The sequence below is a fragment of the Parasteatoda tepidariorum genome, chromosome 10 (genome assembly GCF_982258835.1).
Source record: "Parasteatoda tepidariorum strain Cologne lab strain chromosome 10, Ptep-v5.0, whole genome shotgun sequence".
In the NCBI taxonomy this organism is placed as follows: domain Eukaryota; kingdom Metazoa; phylum Arthropoda; class Arachnida; order Araneae; family Theridiidae; genus Parasteatoda; species Parasteatoda tepidariorum.
The window spans coordinates 50,469,912-50,490,289 of record NC_141764.1 but is presented as its reverse complement, the minus strand read 5'-3'; the positions used below and the strand labels follow the sequence as shown (position 1 = coordinate 50,490,289).

Sequence of the window (20,378 nt, the reverse complement as noted above, 5' to 3'; positions counted from 1 at the left end):
AGTATATAATCTATATAAACTAGCAATTGATCCTAATAATTTATTTACAGAGCATGTAACTAGTAAATTTATGTAAATAGCAAGTAGTTCCAATAATTTATTTACTATCCATGTAACTACTATATTAACTAGCTAGTAGTTCAAAGTACTAACATGATAAATGAAACTACTTTAGAAGTTTCTTTTTAGTTTTTGTTCAAATAATTCTCGATGATACATTTTAATATGTGACTGTCACTATTAAGAAAATCGCAAGTTATTTATTATGAGGGTTCAAAAATGCATATCAGAGCAGGTTTTTCTTGATGAAGTTATTAGTTTGCTTATATCATACGTAATTAAAATCAGCTTCCGCCAGTTTATATTTCGATGCAAAATGTTGGTAAATGAAGCAATCCAAACCAACATTTTATCAGTTTTTTTTATAAAACCCTTCCAAAACGAAATTGAAAATTTATATAATATGATACAGTTAGATGAAGATTGCTATCGTTTGGCTGTCTCTTTCGTTGGGCCACCTCAATTAATTTTCAGTTATTAACAGGAGATGCTACTTTTAACTGTTTAGTATATTTAAAGTCATTTAAAAATCCCTATCTGAATCTAAGTTCAAATAAAGATACTGTAATTGAAAGTCGAATTTTTGCACTTTTCATCTAATTTATTGATATTGACATAAGTAAAAAGTTAATAGTGTTTTAGTGGCTTTTTATAATATTTAAAACTATGGAAAACCAATTTTCCTTGTCCAAATTAACAGACACTGTAGAGAATAGGTAGATGATTCACGACTCTTTCAGTCCATAAGTATCATCCTCCCTATTTGTCTTACAAATTCAAGGAAGTAGGCTATCATGGAAGCGAAAGTTTAATGGTCAACGAATATATTATGCTGGAAGACTACACAATCTCCTTCTTTTTTTTTTTTTTTTTTTAAAAAAGGGAGTTAAGCGTACTTTTTGAAGTAGAAGCTTTTTGAGGCTATATCTTTAATTTTTTGCGGATTCTGTTCTTATTTATCAGATTTCATTTTAAAATAGCCGTGGCCACGCATGCCTCATTATGTTCAGGAGTTTTTTAAAAAATAGAGATACTTTCACCAGACAAATTAACCAGCTATATCACCAGATATGAATCTGATAGGGATGGTTTGAGACTACTTTAATAGACAGGTCACTGCTATAAGTCTTCTACAATGGTCATTACATGAACTGGAACAGGGTCACTCCATGTTTATTTATGGCTTTCCATTACGAAGCATGGAGTTATTAATTTTGAAGCATGGAATAGCGATGCTACCTTTGCATTGAAGTATGGAACTTTACAAGAACCTATTTTTGTAATCTTTTTGTAACAATTATCCACATAAAATTATGATGTACTATTTTCCCTAAGAATGCACTCTTCTACCTAGTGTGCTTGTTATATTGTAAATTATGCCCATGCATGAATACTTGCAAATCTCTAAGTCATGTCTTTTTTAGAATTTTTCTATTTAGTGCAATTTTAAGAATTCGTTCCTTCTATGTTCATTCATTTTCAAATGAGACACAGAAAATGGATTATCCTTTATTTTTTTGAAGACCAGAGGGTATTTATGCCAGCTTTTTGCTTACTTACAAATATTCATGCAAGTGATCAACAACAAAAAATTATATACAAATTATATTGCATTATTATTTCATAACCCCAAGTTTATTTTGAACTCCAACTGCACAAGTTTTTTTTTCTCCTTTCATACAAATTGAAATCCATTTACCTAAGTACGCTATTATATTAAACTTTTCAAGTAAGCAACTATTTGGAATTAAACATTTTCAACCTACGGTATCATAATACACACTGTGGTGTGCATTTAAAAGACTTTTGTTCATTAATTATTCAGTCAAAGAGTTTAAAAAATTAAATTTATTTATTTAAAAAATATTATGAATGCTCAATTATCTTTCAGAATAAAATTACTTAAACTATAAAAAAATTATAAGTAATAAAGTTAATGTGATATGGTAGAAGACAATGAATAAAGCAGATATGTAAGCTTAAATAAATAAAAAATATTTATTTCAAATATTTAATTTACAGCTTTTGTGGTGTTTACTCTTTCCTTTTAAGGATGTCTTTAACTGTCTCCTTAACTTGATCGTACAAGCTGCCTAAATCCTCTTGGTAAGGTCTCAAGAACTCCAAAGCTTCAACAGCAACTTCCTTGCTGACATCCTTAGTGTGCTTAAGGAACTGAAACAGAAACACAGTTAAAAAAATTAGAATTTTAGACATAATTATATACAACGACCATTTATTAAGTTCATTAAACTTTATGATTAATTAAACATTGACAGTTTTTATTTGATTTACAATTACGAATTAAAAGAAATGAATAATTTTCCGAATTTTATATATCTTGCCAATTTTATTCTTAGACTCACCCTTTCATTTGTATTTTGAGTAACAAAAATGTGTAAGTACTAAGTTTATACCTAAAAAGGTTTTTTTAACGGCAGGCACTGAACTATTTGCTCTTCGCTTCGAAAGATGCCGGTTCCTCATTTAAGATTGCCCTTGTGAGCCTATGTCACGATAGCGAACAGAAATACCCACGCCACACTGCCACAGATTCCCGTTCATGGGTAAGCCACAATCACACATCACAGGAGCCGAGAAGGCTCAGGGGATAGAGCGTTCGCCTTCCAATGAGGCAAACCCGGTTCGGAATCCAGCGATGGCTGGTCGATATGAATTCCACATCCGGCTTGCCCCGACCACAGTACTGAAGCAAAATATCCTCAGAGGTAGACGGATAATAGGTTAGAGTCCTCTCGCCGTCAGGCTAACTGTGGGAGGTTGTGTGGTTTTCCTTACCATTTAACTAAAATGCGGGTTAGTTCCATGAAAAAGTCCTCCAAGATGGCAAATTTCTCCCAATACTTGATCCAGTAGTTCCCTTGTCTTCTGGATTGGGTTCAAAATTACAAGGCTACGGAGTTGAACATAAGTAGTCATAATCCCAAAAAATTGGGTCTGCTTTTCAATGACGGTTATAATATCCCACATCACATAACAGGGGGCAATACATAGAGAGAAACATTCATTGCCTGAGTGTGATTTCTGACCCGCAGCCATGTTTTCGCAGTCAGGTACGCTAGCCGCTCAGCCACCCTGTCGGCATTTATAAATGTATAAGATTGTCTTTCCTTCTTTTAGAATTATTTTATATTTAGTTGTTATTTATTAAATAATGCTTACTACATTCTTAATTTCTAACAGAAATGAGAAATATTAAAAGTTTTACTCAAAATATTCATTTCGTGAGTAATTCGGGAACATACAATAGTGCATGATGATGCATAAGAGCCTCACTATGTAACATATGAATCAATATTTCCTTAAAAGTTCGTGATTAAACTTTTCTAGATTAACTTTCACTTTCATTCAGAACTCATTAACACTTTCATTCAGAACTTTAATTAAAAAAAGGTCCAAAGCTTTTACTATTTGTGTAATTTGAATAATTTTGAGCTAAAAATTTTATAATATTGATTAACTCAGTTAAAATTTTTGCCTGTATTTTAAGACTAGGAAAACAAATCGTCAAATCATGCAAGAACAACTATTTTAAAAGCTTTAAATTTGTAAAATCATATAAATATTATATTAATCATAATACCTCGTTTGCAATTTGCTTAATGTTGTCCATTTTTCCTTTTCCTTTGTCAAGTGTTTCTTTGGCGTATTTTTTTATCCATTCACCGAATTTCATGTACTTTTCTTGGAGGTCAATTTTAAGGTCCTTGAAGTAATCCTTGATTTTCTGCCAGTAGTCTCCGAGGGAGTGTTGCTCAGCAAATTGGCCATCTTTTCCCAAGAATCGGTCAATCAAGTCTAACAATTTTTGTTTGTATTCTGATCCTTTTTTGTTAATGAGATCTTCCAAGGCTTTAGTCATCTAAAAATTTTATCACATTTTATAATTAACTTGACATAATTTTTTTTTTTATTTTCTATTTAAATCTTATTATCATCTATAAAGCATACTACAAATAGCAACTTACAATATGGTGAAATTTACCGTGTTTCTGGATCTATGGGAACACCGAAAACCACGATTTTTTACTGCAGCGCTTTGCTAATGGTTTTGGTAAATTTACCAATAAAATATGGCTTTTTGATGAACGTGTGATAAAATTTTGCATGCGTAGTAAAATTAGATAATTTTATCATTAAACCATAGAACATGCCAAAACCGTTTATTTGTTTAAATTCACTTTTCAGTTTTGTATTTTGCACTAAATGTTTGGTAGTAAGAAGTAAATTTTTGAAAATAAGATTTTCTGTTAAACCGTTTCCATCTGAACAGAACAATTTACAAATGAATGATTTGAAAACCGTATATTTTGGTGTCAGTAACAAGATTTCTGGGGTTTTTTTTTTATCAGAAATTACCATTTATTACTGTTAATTTATCAGAACCGTGCTAAGTACTAAGAGGAGTTGACTTGACACGTTGTGAACCATAATTGGTATTCTGAAGTTCAGAATATATATATGCTTAAAACATTTTTTTAGGAAATATATAAAACTACCCTTCATGATTTTGACTAATTAGTAAATTTCGCACAATTAAATTTGTTTGTTCAAATCAACTCTGATGGCAATATAAATCCAGCAAAATGAATTAGGTGTTTTCTTTGTTTTACATCAAAATACAACTCCAATTATTTTCAGAAGTACAAATTTATGCGTAAAGATCGTACTTTATGAGTTATTTTCTGTTTTCATGGAATGAAGGATCAGTAGTATAACTGAGAAATTCCAATGCAATTCTAGAATTATTTTATCTGTTTAATTTATTATTGTTAAAATATTGTCTAACTGAAATTATTTTCTGTTTCAATTGTCAAAACAATCATCAACATAACTGAAGGTAAATTTAATACATTGCTAAAATTATGCTATCGATTAAATTCCTTATTATTTAAGTATTGTTTTATTAAATTTTGCTAGATTATTGTTCTACTAATCACTATAAATCTCTGTGTTGATTATCAGAGAAATCAGCAAAAAAATGCAAAGCAGTTACAATGGATTATTACAATTGCTCTCTTAAAATATTATTTTATTATTTTTTGCATCTGTATTTATTTACCGTAATGTACTATTTTCTGTTTCATTTGTCATGAAGTTTTAATTTTACATAATACAGTGCTAAAATTATGGTTCTCAGCATTTCGATAAACAATAGTTAGATAAATAATTCCAAGAAAATAACACAGAAAGACTAAAAACTTTATTGGTTTAAAAAAATATGAAGATGATAATAAAAGTCGACTTGCTTCAAGTGCTCAAAAATTCTTAAAACTTGCCAGGTGTGCTCCTAAAGTAATGTTATATTTAAATTTTAAAACGGAATGAAAATATTTCTGTATTTTAAGCAAAAAGAACCATTGAGTTTTCTTATGTAAAATATTTTCCCATATGTTATCTTACAATTACTTTTTCTTCTTTGTTTATAAATCAAGAAATAAAAATATTATTTTCTTTCGTATAATAATTGATGGCATATTGCATGGAAGATTAAAAATATTGAAAAGATATTTAATTTTATCATAAAAAGTAAATAAAAAATACTTACGTCACTTCCTTTTCCAAAGAGCTTCTCAATCATGGCCTTAACTTTTTCTTTATCAATGGTTTCTAAGAGCTGAAAATAATTATGAAAATTGCATAAGGATATACATAGGCAGACGCAAATGTCAGAAATTAAAAATATTTGTATGACAAAAACAAATTTATTAAATGAATTCGAAATTTTTAATTGAGCAATTACGCATCAATTTGTAACATTATATAATAATGTTCATTGAAGTATGAAAGATTAAGGTGTTCGAGAACAATCAACATACCATCTGCGTCACAGGGTTAAAGCAGTTCTTTGTTTAGTTTGCCAAAACTATGGCAAAATAGCCCAGAATTCACCAGAACATGGAAGTTGCTGGGGTTAAATTCCACCATAGAGTCCACCTGGTCAAATTTGTTTATTATCTAGCAACCTATTACTAGATATTTTGCCTCATTTTTTAAGCTAATCTAAGGTCATAATCAGTTCTACATATAAAATGATCACGACTTCTTGTTCCACAGACAGATAATAGTGCTTATGTCACGAAACTAACAACTATTTTGTCAGAGCGTGTATGTACAGTAGATTATGTAACTTAATTTCAATAGCTTTATCCGTTTTCGATATTTTCTCACTTTCTGTACTGTATTTACTGTTCATTCAGTATAAGTTGCGTATGGAAACAATTATGTGCAGCCGTTTGCTTTAAATTAAAAGAGGTGAATGACGAAAAGCTGGCAATTTCACACGCTCTGACGAAGCTAACGCTTTGTTAGTTTCGTGACCGAAACACTTTTGTCCCTGTCTGTGGAGCGAAAAGTCACTATGACTTTATACGCCCATTTCAACTTACCCCATTTTTCAAATTTTATAACATATAATACAATCAAAACACTTTTTAATGTTGATTTTATTGAAATCATTATTAACGCGCTTTTGTAAACATTATCGAGTCTAATGGGTAATACGAGCCAGAAATACCATAAATTTTATTATATAGGTTTAACCATATTTTTTCTATCAGTGCAGTCACGGCGTGCATTGTCAAAATGATTTCGAAACACTTATACAGTGGTAAATATAAATGTGTTCAACTAAATTTTGAAAAACTATGTTTTTCAATAAATTTAAACCTTTTTAAAAACTATTACGTTTTTTAAATGGTGTCCACCCTTAATATAATATTTATAAACTCCATTAAACATGGTTTTTTATTTAAGTTTTTTTACAGTCTTGCAAATAAATTAAGATTGAACATTACGGAACACTTTCATGTTCTAAAAATTGATATTTATTTCTAGCACAGAATTTTCATTCTAAAATTATGGTAAAAAAACCGGCAGCCATCTGTCCATCCAATTAATCGTAAAGTTTGCGGTAAAGAACATTTCTTACCTTTACGGTTTTAAAAACCATGTACAACTAATATGGATAAAAAGCAATTAATAAGAAACTATAAGTTTTTTTTTAACCATTTACAGCTAGTATGGTTCCAAAACCGTAAAAAGGAAATTTAACTAGACATTGGAATCAGGCTATTCGTTTAGATAATGGACATTGGAGTTAGATTATGGTTTATCAAGAGGTGGTATTGTGGCATCAATACTGAGATTCGAACTTCCGTTCTGTCGCTCATGAGATTGACAGATCAGTTCTCTCTGCTATAGAATGTACCCAGCTGCAAAGCTTCATTAACTATCAATTCGAATACCATCTTATTTACCGTTACTGTACTATTTTGTTTGAGTATAGTAAAAAAAAACTATTGAGCAAATTGTTATTTAGCCATTTTATCTAAGAAATTTCTAATAAAACATGTTAAATAAAATGACTTATTATAATCTACGCTTATTATAATAAGCGCTCTTATGTTAAATCTGATTTTACCTCTTTCTTCAGCTTTCTGAAAAGATCCTTGAGGTTAAATTCAATCTGTTGAATCTCTGCATCTTGAACAGATCTTCTGCTGTCTCCGAGGGAGTGTTGCTCAGCAAATTGGCCATCTTTTCCCAAGAATCGGTCAATCAAGTCTAACAATTTTTGTTTGTATTCTGATCCTTTTTTGTTAATGAGATCTTCCAAGGCTTTAGTCATCTAAAAATTTTATCACATTTTATAATTAACTTGATATAATTTTCTTGTATTATCTATTTAAATCTTATTATCATCTATAATGCATACTACAAATAACAACTTACAATATGGTGAAATTTACCGTGTTTCTGGATCTATTGGAACACCGAAAACCGTTTAGTTGTTTAAATTCGTAAAAATTCGTATTGAAAACCGTATATTTTGGTGTCAATAACAAGATTTCTGGGTTTTTTTTTTATCAGAAATTACCATTCATTACTGTTATTTTATCAGAACCGTGCTAAGTACTAAGAGGAGTTGATTTGACTCATTGCGGACTATAAGTGGTATTTTGGAGTTTAGAATATATCTGCTTAAAATAAATTTTTAGGAAATATATAAAACTACTCTTCATGATTTTGTCTAATTAGTAAATTTCGCACAATTAAATTTGTTTGTTCAAATCAACTCCGATGGCAATATAAATCCAGCAAAATGAATTAGGTGTTTTCTTTGTTTTACATCAAAATACAACGCCAATTATTTTCAAAAGTGCAAATGTATGTGTAAAGGTCGTATTTTATGAGTTATTTTCTGTTTTCATGGGCGGAAGGATCAGTAGAATAACTAAGCAATTTCAATGCAATTCTAGAATCATTTTATCTGTTCAATTTATTATTGTTAAAATATTGTTTAACTAAAATTATTTTCTGTTTCAATTGTCAAAGCAATCATCAACATAACTGAAGGTAATTTTAATACATTGCTAAAACCATGCTATCGATTAAATTTGTTATTATTTAAATATTGTTTTACTGATCACTATTAATCTCTGTCTTTATTATGAGAGAAATCAGAAAAAAAATACAAAGCAGTTACAATGGATTATTACAATTACTCTCTTAAATTATTATTTTATTATTTTTTGCATTTGTATTTACTTACCGTTATGTACTTTTTTTGATTTCATTCTTTTTAAATTTACATAATATAGTGCTAAAATTATGGTTCTGACATTTCGATAAACAATAGTTAGATAAATAATTCCAAGAAATTAACGTAGAAAGACATGCTTGACTAAAAACTTCATTGGTTTAAAAAAATATGAACATGATAATAAAAGTCGACATGTTCCAAGTGCTCAAAAATAGGCGCCCATTCTTAAAACTTGCCAGGCATGCTCCTAATGTATTGTTATAGTTAAATTTTAAAACTGAATAACAGTATTTCTTTATTTTAAACAAAAAGAACCATTGAGTTTTCTTATGTAAAATATTTTCCCATATGTTATCTTACAATTACCCTTTTTTCTTTGTTTATAAATCAGGAAATAAAAAAAATTATTTTTTTCTTATAATAATTAATGACATATTGCATGTAAGATTAAAAATATTAAAAAGATATTCAATTTTATCATAAAAAGTAAGTAAAAAATACTTACGTCACTTCCTTTTCCAAAGAGCTTCTCAATCATGGCCTTAACCTTTTCTTTATCAATGGTTTCTAAGAGCTGAAAATAATTATGAAAATTACAGAAAGATATACATAGGCAGACGTAAATGTCTGAAATTAAAAATATTTGTATGACAAATACAAATTTATTAAATGAATTTGAAATTTTCAGTTGAGCAATTAAGCATTAATTTGTAACATTATATAATATTGTTACAAATAATGAACTGAATAATGAAGTGGAGTCTATCGATTTTTACTTTTTTGATAAAATCAATTCACTTGTGGTTGTGTTCAATTGTGAATTAGTAAGAAATGCTGGCAAAAAGTATTTTGAATATCGAAATATATTAAGGTCCCCCACCAAATCCTCAAAATGTCTCTAATTTCATAAAGTGCATCATTTTTCTATTTATTTTTTTTTTATCAAAATGTTTAACCGCAGTAGGAAAATAGTCTCATTATAACAATTTAATTATATTGATTACCCTCGACAAAATTTTAATATTTTAACCCCTTGAAGCGAAGTTTTTTTTAAACATATTTAAACTTAAGGGCATTTTTTTTAAAAAAATAACACTCAAGAACTGTTTAGGATAAAAATTAAAGTATGAGAGATTAAGGCGTTCGAGAACTATCAACATACCATCTGCGTCAAAAGGTAAAAGCAGCTCTTTAGTTTGGTGTTTAGCAGTTTAGTTTGACAAAACTATGACAAAATAGCCCAGAATTCACCAGAATATGGAAGTTGCTGTGAGTAAACTCCACCATGGTTCACCAGGTCAAATTTGGGCATAATTTGTTTGTTATTTGGCAACCTATTAATAGATATTTTGCCTCATTTTCTAAGCTAATCTAAGCTCATAATCAGTTCTACATACAAAATGATCACGACTTTTTGTTCCACAGACAGATAATAGTGTTTATGTCACGATACTAGCAGCTACTTTGTCCGACCGTGTATATACAGTAGATTATATAACTTAATTTCAGCAGCATTATCCGTTTTAGATATTTTCTCACTTTCTGTACTGTATTTACTGTTCATTCAGTATAGGATGCGTATTGAAACAATTCTGCGCAGACGTTTGCCTTTAAATTAAGAGAGGTGAATGACGAAAAGCAGGCAATTTCACACGCGCTGACGAAGCTAACGGTTTGTTAGTTTCGTGACCGAAACACTTTCGTCCCTGTCTGTCGTGGGGTAAAAAGTATGTAAATAAGAAACCGTAAAAAAGAAATTTAACTAGACATTGTAGCCAAGCTATTCGTTTAGATAATGGTCATTGGAGTTAGATTATGGTTTATCAAGAGGAGGTATTGTGGCATCAATACTGAGATTCGAACTTCCGTTCTGTCGGTCATGTGATTAACTGATTAGTACTCTCGGCTATGAAATGTACCCAGCAGCAAGGAGCTTAATTAGCTACCAGTTCGAATACCATCTTATTTACCGTTACTGGACTATTTTGTTTGAGTACAGTAAAAAAAAAAACAATTAAACAAATTGTTATTTAACCATTTTATCCGAGAAATGTCTAATAAAACATGTTAAATAAAATGACTTATTATAATCTACGCTTGAGAACAAACGCTCTTATGGTAAATCTGATTTTACCTCTTTCTTCAGCTTTCTGAAAAGATCCTTGAGGTTGAATTCAATCTGTTGAATCTCTGCATATTGAACAGATCTTTTATTACCTTTGACTCCCAGTTTATCTAACAGATCCTTAATGAAGTCTCTAGTCTTCTCTCTGAGCTTGTCCATTAATTCTCTGGCCTTATCACCCATGTCGATTTTCATTTCTTTCAATTTTTCTTTGAGCTCTTTCAGCTAATAATAATAAGTAACATATTTAATGAATATAACATATATTAAACTTGTATTTTTGTTTTAATCGTGACAAAATTTCCATTGAGAGTGGTTATTTTGGTTGAAACACAACTTTAAAGTTACGAAAGAGATATTACATTAGCTCGTAGATAGAAAAGGGACATTTAAATGTGAAACTAATAAGCTGAGGTGGCACAGAGGATACCGCGTTCCCCTCCAAATGAGTTCCCCTCGAATTCTGCTACCGACTCGCACCGACCACAGTGCTGAGGTAAAATATCCTCAGGGGTAGATTGAACATAGGTTAGACTCCATTTGCCGTTAAGATCACCGGGGTAAGTTCCAGAGCTTTACCTCTCCATGTAAAGCTAATGCGGGTTAGTTCCATCAAAACGCCATCCTTGCAATGAACCCCTATGTCATGAAGTCCTTTGGAAACAGTCTCTCTCGATACACGGGTTCCTGTGGCTGCATACAAGTTACAAGAAAGCTGAGAAGCTGTAGCCCCTCTGTTACGCCTCGCTATAATGGACAAATGGCGATCTTTTCTGGCTGTCGTGGCTCTTGGTCGAGTTTGGAACTGCTTCTATAAGTTACACACGATGCTGGCTGTTAAATTGAACTCTCTGCAAATATGGACCTATGATTGGCCTGCTTCAAGGCTCCCCACAATTCACCACCTCATTCTATCATTTTATCGTGGGTGGTTACTCATTTTTACTGTTACAATTTGAATTTAATCTATTGCTGCAATATAACACCAAGAAATTCGCCAAGGTGTGCTAGAGAACGAAATGCGTTTTAACATACACTCACTTATACAGCATGTTTCTCTACTGACTCCGCCGACTCACACGTGTACACTAACGAATTTTTGCCAAGAAGCAGTAGTTTGACAGTTCTTTTCATAAAATTCGATAAAATATGCAAATTCCCTTAATTTATTTCACCAGTGTAGGTTTCAATATTTGCTTTAAAATATCTAAACATTGATATTATGTCTTATGCGTAGTCTGTTCCTCAATTTTAGTTATTATGAGCAAGAACAAGAAAAGAATAATAAATTTTATCGAAGTTAAGTCATTTTAAGAAAGGTCAGTTTCATGCCTTTTTTGACGAATTTCCCTCAAACCCCATTTTTTTCATTATTTTTTTACATCTATTTCAATATTTTAGTGTACAATACACGCTTAAAATTGAATATAAATAATATATTTTAATAAAAAAATTTATAAATTAAATTGAAAAGAATAGTTAAAAATGCTTAAATATCACCGAAGGTATTTGGGTACCTTAAAGTAAAGCAAAATATTGAGAAAAAATTCGTAAAAAAATACTTATAATCGCAATAACTTTTAAACAAATTGGAATATCGGAAAAAAGTGTATAACTGAAAATGACTATTTCAACACATCAAATTTCAACAATGTAGTTGCATTCGTATCTCAACAAATTTTTACAAGTAAATCATAAAGAGTTGATAGACTAGTGATTTTAAGTTTTTAAATGCTTTTTATTTCAAAATCCGGGTTTTTTTTCTCACATTTTACACCACCTTAAACATGATATCTCATATTGTTTGTAAAATAATTGTCTATAATTTTTCGTGAGTGCTTTTAATTATAGCGCACATGTTTTAAACTACAGACTAAGAGAAAAAAAAGTTTCATTTTTTCTGCATGTTTTTTCGCAAATGAAATTTCTAACAATTTGCTTTTTTAACTTCATCGATCCCTAACTCAGTAGTATATACACTTGCTTTTAAGATAATAGTTCAAAACATAGTTAATAGCCTTCTAAACGAAATTCTCAAAATAATTTTTTTTTCGTTTCGACTCATAGAGATTTTTTTAACAGTGTTTAGCGTATATGCAAAAATGCTTTACTTTAACCTCAAATTACCCATTTTAAAAAAAGAATAAATTAAGGACAATTTTTTGCTGGGTTTATAAGTTTTTACCCTTAATAAAACGTAAACTAGTTTTTTTTAAAAATGTATTAATATTTAAAAAAATTAGGATCGAAACAAGTCAGATACCTTAATTTTATTATAAAAAATGTAGTGCTTGTAGTGCTTAAGAAATCCTAATTCCCAACAATAAAGATCTTTTCCTTTGAAAAAAAAAATTGATAGAAATTTGTAAACATATTTTAGTCTTTAAATGAAAAAATCAATTTACTTTGTTTTGGAGGTCTTCTCCGACAACTTTGCCTTGATCGACAGCATCCTTAATTCTTTCCAAAACCTTTGATAGAGCATCTTTAAGTTTTTGGCCAACTTCAGTCTTGATATCATTTCTGGAAAAAAATAATCAATTTCTAAAAACGCAACCAAAATATATATTTAAAATTTTAATTTAAAACAATATTAAAGGCAACGAAAATTTTAAAAATGTTTCAATCTTACTTTTAAAAAAAATATGTATTCTTTTACAAAAATAACGTCATAATTTTTTTTAATTAAATTTTTGGTGCCAAAATACTTTACTTAGATTATAGAATTGTTCAACATGAAATTACAATTGTAGACACTAAAACATTTTAAGCAAGAAAAACATTAAAAATGTATTTTTTAATTCTATTAGCATAATAAGTACTTTTTGCAGCACAAAGAAATCTACACTTATAGTCTAAACAATTGTCTGAACTTTTGTTCAGGCAACAATATTATTCAGTAATATGGCTTTATTTTTATTACAATTAACATTAATATTGCTTTATTAGAATTTCGTTCAGTAATATTGATTTAACACACGAAATTATAGTTCAGTTTTATTTCGTCATACTATGTTTAAGCATTCGTAAGATCTCAGAGGAAGCCATTAGTAAATTTAGCAGTGTAACATGTTTTAAATTTTATTAAGACCATGGAATTCTAAAATGATCAGAAATATCTGTAAAAGATTTTTAAAAAACAGTTAAACTCTCAAAAATACTGCAATACTATAGTTAAAAAAACATGTGCATTTTGACACTATACTGAACAGCATCTTCAAAAAACAGTATTATACTGAAAAATGAAGTCGAGAATATAGTTAAAAATTAGAAGAAAAATTAAATTAAAATTAAATGATCAAATAAAAGTTGAGACTAAAAAGATTTATTGTATTATATTTACAATAGTATATTGTATTATATTATTGTACCATACATCAGTTGCTCCATCTGATCTACCAATATACCTTTTATAAAAATTATGTTTTCTACCAAAGACTTAGATTTTTGGGTAGCCTATCACATGTATTGTATGGAAGCCTTTGATAATTCAATTTTACCATCAGTTCTACAAATCACAACTTTCCTCTAAATTTGAAGTTTGTGCGATATTGCAATTATGCGATTTTCTTTACCGTTTATTTAGTTTTTTTTTCTATATTCATTTTTAAGTATTTTAACTCTATTTTTTATTATTAGATGATTCAGTTTTTTTCATTCATTTATTTGTATTGTATCACGACCTTCTAGAAGAGAGAAGGCCTCAGCATGGATTTCCATAAACGAGAAATTTGATCTTTTAGTAACGTAGTGACAGATTTCCTATTAGATTGATTAGATTTCCTACTAAATTGATCCCTGCTTTGGCCTTCTCTCTTCTACAAGGTGTTGATTGTACTGAGCAGCGAAGATGATAATCATGGCAGCTTTAAAGCATGTGTGCTTTAGTTAGTTCTTTCAGTTCTAATGATAGTAAAATCACAGACGCCTATAATCACTTAGAAATTTGTCTAATTAGATAGTAAATATTTCAAGCATTACTGACTCATCAGCGAAGACTTGTGCTCCTGCATCATCTAGGCTAGTCATGAAATCATGGTAGACTTCATCGGCAGCATCTTCCAAAACTATTCATAAAAAATAAGATTTAAATTTTTTTTCACTTATAGTTGTATTTAATAAACAAAATAAGCAAAACATTTCAAATAATATTGCACGACTAAATTTGATAGAAAAATGTTTATTAAATTTCTTCGTGTTAAGTATAATGAAGTAATTTCGATTTATAATCAATTAAGCATTAGCAAAAGAGTTTTTTTTTTTAAATATTTGCCACCAAATTTAATTTGCTCAAATTAATTTACTTCTTTTTTCTTTTCTTTGTTGGGAAATATACTGCTAAGAAATTGATTCGCTGAAATGCATTATTTATATGGTTTGATAATTACTTAATAGTACTGCTCAACAACCCTCGTGATCGCTAAGCATTTAATATTGATTCATTGATATTTACCAAAGGATAAAAGAATGTTTTGTAAATCAATTATACAGTTATTAAAGTTTTACGCAATAACATTTCGTTAACATGGGAATCTTTACAAAATGAATGATTACCCAGGTATGAATGATAAAAAACAGTACTTGAAAAAATTAGGAATACGGAATGGCTGACAGAATAAGAAGAAATAAATGCGAAATAATTTTACTCGTTAGAGATAACCTTATATCATTATAAAAGTTCAAAAAATTAACGATATTTAAGCTTTTTATAGCTTCAAAAATTTTAACATAAATATTAATATTTTTGGCAACATCTAACCTATCGCTCTTTTCACTTTCGACATCAACTCGCCCATGAGGTTGTAAAAAGATCTTGAATTGAAATAAATAGTCCCCTAACAATTGATTAACAATCGTTATTTATAGCAAAATAGGTCAGAAAAAATTGACGAAAAGAAAAACATTTTAAATTGTTATAACGTTTAAGCGAATTAGAATTTCGAAAAAAGAACTCGTTTCAAGCTCATAAATTAAAGTGTCCCTCGTGATGTCATATTACACCTCTGCAGTTAAAATTCCTCGCTTTGGGCGGCAGAGCGTTCCACATGGTATTTTTTAATTGAATACATTTTACCTAATATTTTTTTTAATAGGCAATTGTGCTCGAGGTGGACAAACGGGTAGATACTATATCCATATATTTTCTAAAATTGCACCATGAGTGTCTGTTTAAATGACTAAAATGGAAGGGAAATTTGTGTTTTCACATAGGAAATATAAACATGACATTAATTTTCTTTTTATTTTCGGCCAGAATTCGGCCAATTTTAACGCGATGTTAACGATTGTTCTTATTTTTCCAGTGGTGCCATCTATGGCCAAGAATTCAATTTTTGCCACACCTATTCGTCACACCCGCTCATTAGGAGGATTCATTCATACGTCCACCGATCGTAATTTTATCCTGGACCAGATAGCAATCAATCTCCAATTCAGTACCCCAACAGGTATAATTAGTTATAGGAACATCGAGGACTTTGTGACGCGATAGATTTAACTGGCACCAGTCGCCATTTACTACACGGGGAGTCTTTAGTCGGAAGAATTCGAATTCCCGTTCTCAGGAACGTGAATCCAGTTCTCTGCCAACCTGACTATCCCACCCAATAAAGGCTTTTAACATTATGAATTAAAAAATCATATATATTTTTCTTTACTAATAAAACTTTTTTTTAATTAATCGTTTCGGATATTTGGGTGTTTAGCAGTATATTTAAAATACATAAATACATATTATAAAATAAATTAGCAATTTAAGAATCTTAAATCAATCTCACCATCATGGATGTCATAGATGGGTGATGCGATTGCGCAACCAACAAGAAAGAGCAAAACTAACAACTTCATTCTTGTAGATCTACAAAAATAAAATTCTTGAACTTTAAGTAAAAATGAACTTTTTCGTAGAATCGTAATAACTAGTAATTTATTCACTATCATTTAAAATAACAATCACTAATAGCAATCACTCTAAAAACAATGAGACAATCACTATAAAAAATATTCACTATAAAATATTTAAAAATTCATTCAGGACGTACAGTATGCCAAAAAAAACTTAACACCTTGAATAATTTTTGATCTAATCATCGGGCCTTCACGTTTTAAGACTCCTTCTTAATGGTTCGAAGGGGTGTCCTCAATTATGCTGATTAATTAGTTCTGACGATATTTTAAGTTACAAAATGAGAGACAGAAATTTCTTCGAATAAGCATTATTTATTTATTTTTTTTTTTTTTGAGGAATTCAGATTTCTAACCCCAAAATGTAGGGAGTGACCTCAGTCTGGGAAACTTTTTTTTTTGCGTATTTTGTCCTAGCTGGAGACTTTCTAAGCGAATTAAAAAGAATTTGCACACAGCTATAAAATTTATCTATCCAAATATAATGTCATGCAAAAAATTAATTTTAGTAAATATTTATTATTTTCATTTTATTTTATAATAGTCTGAAAAATTTTGAATAGTAAGGTATACAATTTCTTACATAACTTTAAAGTATCTAATTTCACACGGAAAAATACAAACTTTAAGCGCAATCGATTGAACAGTTTTTGAGTAATCGAATTTCAAAAATTATAATATTATAAATAATATATATATATATATATATATATATATATATATATATATATATATATATATATATATATATATATATATATATATATATATATATATATATATATATATATATATATATATATATATATATATATATATATATATATATATATATATATATATATATATATATATATATATATATATATATATATATATATATATATATATATATATATATATATATATATATATATATATATATATATATATATAAAATATTTTTACTAATTATTAAAGTAATTTTAATTACAAGTTGATTATTACGTATTTAAAAATAATTTTGAATGAAACAATTACCTGGAAAGAAAACAAAATGAGAAAGAAAAATAATAAAAGACAACGGCTTTATAGAAGCAGGAAGTTCAAGGGTTAAAGAAAAAAGCTTTTTAAACAATAAATGTTATCATGAAACACATTTTATTTTTCCTAAACATGTGCTTGTTTCCCACGGATGGGAATTATTGATAAAAGGGCTGAAAATTATATAAAATATAAGTAAGCATAGCTGTTTTTTTTTTGTTTTTGTGAGAAAAAGCTTAAACGGTACAAAATGTAATAAACATGTTGTTTACGATATCATATGAAGATATAAAATTTTAATCATGATAAATCATATAAGGATACATACTTCAAAGATTAAAAAAAAAATTCATGAACATATACTGATATAATATTTGAATAACTTTTATAGTTATTATTCATTATATTACTTATGACACTGTGCATTTGCAAGAAAACTCCGTTGACTCCTCTAGAATGTATAATCCTTAGTATAATTTTACAATTATTCTTATTATCCTTATTTCAATTAATAGCAATTGTCAATTTTACCGCATAATATTAAAAAATTAATTTACGCTGATTAATACCTTTACCCTATTACTTGCAAATTATTACTAAGAAAAATTTAAATCATAAATTAAAAATCAGTAATCGTGATTTGCGTCTCACTATTATCAGATACATAAGAATCAGCAGTGCACTCTTTAAGGAAATAGGATTGAATCGAAAACTTCACAGCTGTTTTATATATCGAAGATAAAATTAAATTATTAACCATGCAAAAAAAACTTATATTTTATGAATTCTGTGTGTTAAATAGTGATTAGCTAAAAATCATACATTTGCTGTGAAAGAAAATATTATCTATATAAGAAAACTTATAATTTATAAATTAATTTTGATCCTCTTATATAACAGTTTTTTTAATAATAAAGTAATAATGTGTGTGAAGTACGAATTTTGCATTGAGAAAAAAATATGGTCAAAAATTTCAGAATATTTTACCAGCTCTGTGTGGGAACACTAGGAAGTTCGGTAATTTTTAAGGAAGCACTTCGGCAATGGTTTTGATAAAATAAACAATAAAATATGGTTTCATAATAGGTAACAAAATTTGGTGATTGTGGTAAAATTTAATTATTTTATCATGTCATAAAAAACGATTATTTGGTTAAGTTTACTTTTCAGGCTTGTATTTTTTACTTAGTGTTTGGTAATAAAGAATATGATTTTGAAAACCAGAACTCATTTAAACCATTACTATATGAATGAAAAAACTAGTATTACGATGGTTTAAATACCATATTCTTTGGTTTTAAGACACTGATTTCAACAGTAATGGTATTAAGACTGATTAGAATTTGTGCAGTCATCAATATAATACTTTGTATCTTGTTTGTTAATATAATTGGTGCTACCTGCATATCCCTTCAACATTTAACTTTTGTGCGAAATGCATTTGTCAGTGGGAAAAAACTAAAGCCAAAATTTTAAAAACAAATGGAACTATTAGAAGACTTTGATAAGGAATTTAGAGCATGACCATTTCTCTATCTTACCTATGTTTACTATTTAAATACTCATAAATAGTAAGAAAAGGTTCTTTTAATTCTATATTATTAATACACTATTTTTGCTACCACTGGAATTCGGAATATGGCGAAAGCTGCTGTTTAATAATTGTTTTAGAATTCCTTTTTTCAATTTTAATTTTATTATGTATTAAGTTGCTGAGATTATTTCTGAGATATGGGACCAGAGATATCCCATAAATACTTCTTGAGTTGTAAATAAAATAGAATTTCAGCATTTGAACGACATTTTTGTTTTTATTGCTTTAATTAAGAATCAGAAATTCAAACCAACAGCTCAAACTGGATCGTTTTCAATACTAATTCAGGTGTATATCACAAATAAAGAGTCCCAAACTGATTGACACGGTCCCAAAGGTTGGAGCATAGCGGTCATATTTAACGATCTTAGACATTGCTACGGTTAGCAACCATAACTCTCAACTGTCATTTATAAAAAATTATATTAAATGTAAATTATTTACAGTAATTATTTATGCAGATATCTATATATTGTTATACTTTACATTGTCTAAAATTAAATAACCAAAGCTTCTAATTGTTAACTCTGTCTTTGAATTTAATTGTTTAAATTTACCATTTAAATTGTCAAATCTTAATTGTTAAAGAGTAAAAAATCTAAATCCACATAAATGTGTTGCTAAACTGTACGTGTTGAATAATAAATAATCTAAACTTTTATTTGTTCATTTTAAAAAAAACTGACGTTAAATTTAACTATTAATATTTAACAACTGCATATAAAACTACAATTTCAATTGCTCAGCATTGAACAGTCAAAGCTCCCAACTCAACCATAACAGTTTATGGTTACAATATATTGTTAACAAATAGTACAACAATGCATAATTATTTTCAATAATAGCATTCGGCGTGACGAATTACGTTTGTTGCTAAAATTAATCGACTTTTGGTGAATTGAATGCGACAGATTGACGTGGTACTATGAATGTTTTTTCGAAATCGGACAAAATATTTATAGATTTTTATTTCAAAGCTAAAAAAGGATAAGCACTAATTAATATTTTTTATAATGAAATAGTTTTAATTTAATAAAATATATAACTCTATGTGTTAATTGTAGAAAAATCTCATCAAGCATGTTAATATTTAACAAACAAATACA

General features: G+C 28.6%; 1 protein-coding gene across 2 annotated transcripts; it reads right to left on the bottom strand.

The window, feature by feature from the left end:
* Positions 1-2,034: 2,034 nt before the first annotated feature.
* LOC107455707 (uncharacterized) lies at positions 2,035-17,770 on the bottom strand. Of its 2 annotated transcripts, XM_087153219.1 has the most exons (10): positions 17,676-17,770; positions 16,529-16,608; positions 14,737-14,818; positions 13,157-13,274; positions 10,761-10,976; positions 9,132-9,200; positions 7,505-7,711; positions 5,630-5,698; positions 3,665-3,943; positions 2,035-2,235 (listed from the first exon to the last, which is right to left on the bottom strand). In XM_087153219.1, exons 2-10 carry the CDS (start codon positions 16,596-16,598, stop codon positions 2,095-2,097), a joined length of 1,251 nt encoding a protein of 416 aa, XP_087009345.1. In that variant the 5' UTR covers positions 16,599-16,608; positions 17,676-17,770; the 3' UTR covers positions 2,035-2,094. The 2 variants fall into 2 exon arrangements, with proteins under 2 accessions (XP_087009345.1, XP_087009344.1); XM_087153218.1 differs by lacking the exon at positions 17,676-17,770 and having other exon boundaries at positions 16,529-16,706.
* Positions 17,771-20,378: the final 2,608 nt, after the last annotated feature.

Bases quoted from the DNA above. Each gene is read 5' to 3' on its own strand.
- LOC107455707 (XM_087153218.1), bottom strand. From the start codon at position 16,691: ATGATAGTGAATAAATTACTAGTTATTACGATTCTACGAAAAAGTTCA. The intron at 13,275-14,736 runs GTCAGTAATGCT...ATTTTTTTCCAG, and splicing joins GCACAAGTCTTCGCTGATGA to AAATGATATCAAGACTGAAG. The intron at 10,977-13,156 runs GTAAATTGATTT...TATTATTATTAG, and splicing joins GAGAAGACCTCCAAAACAAA to CTGAAAGAGCTCAAAGAAAA.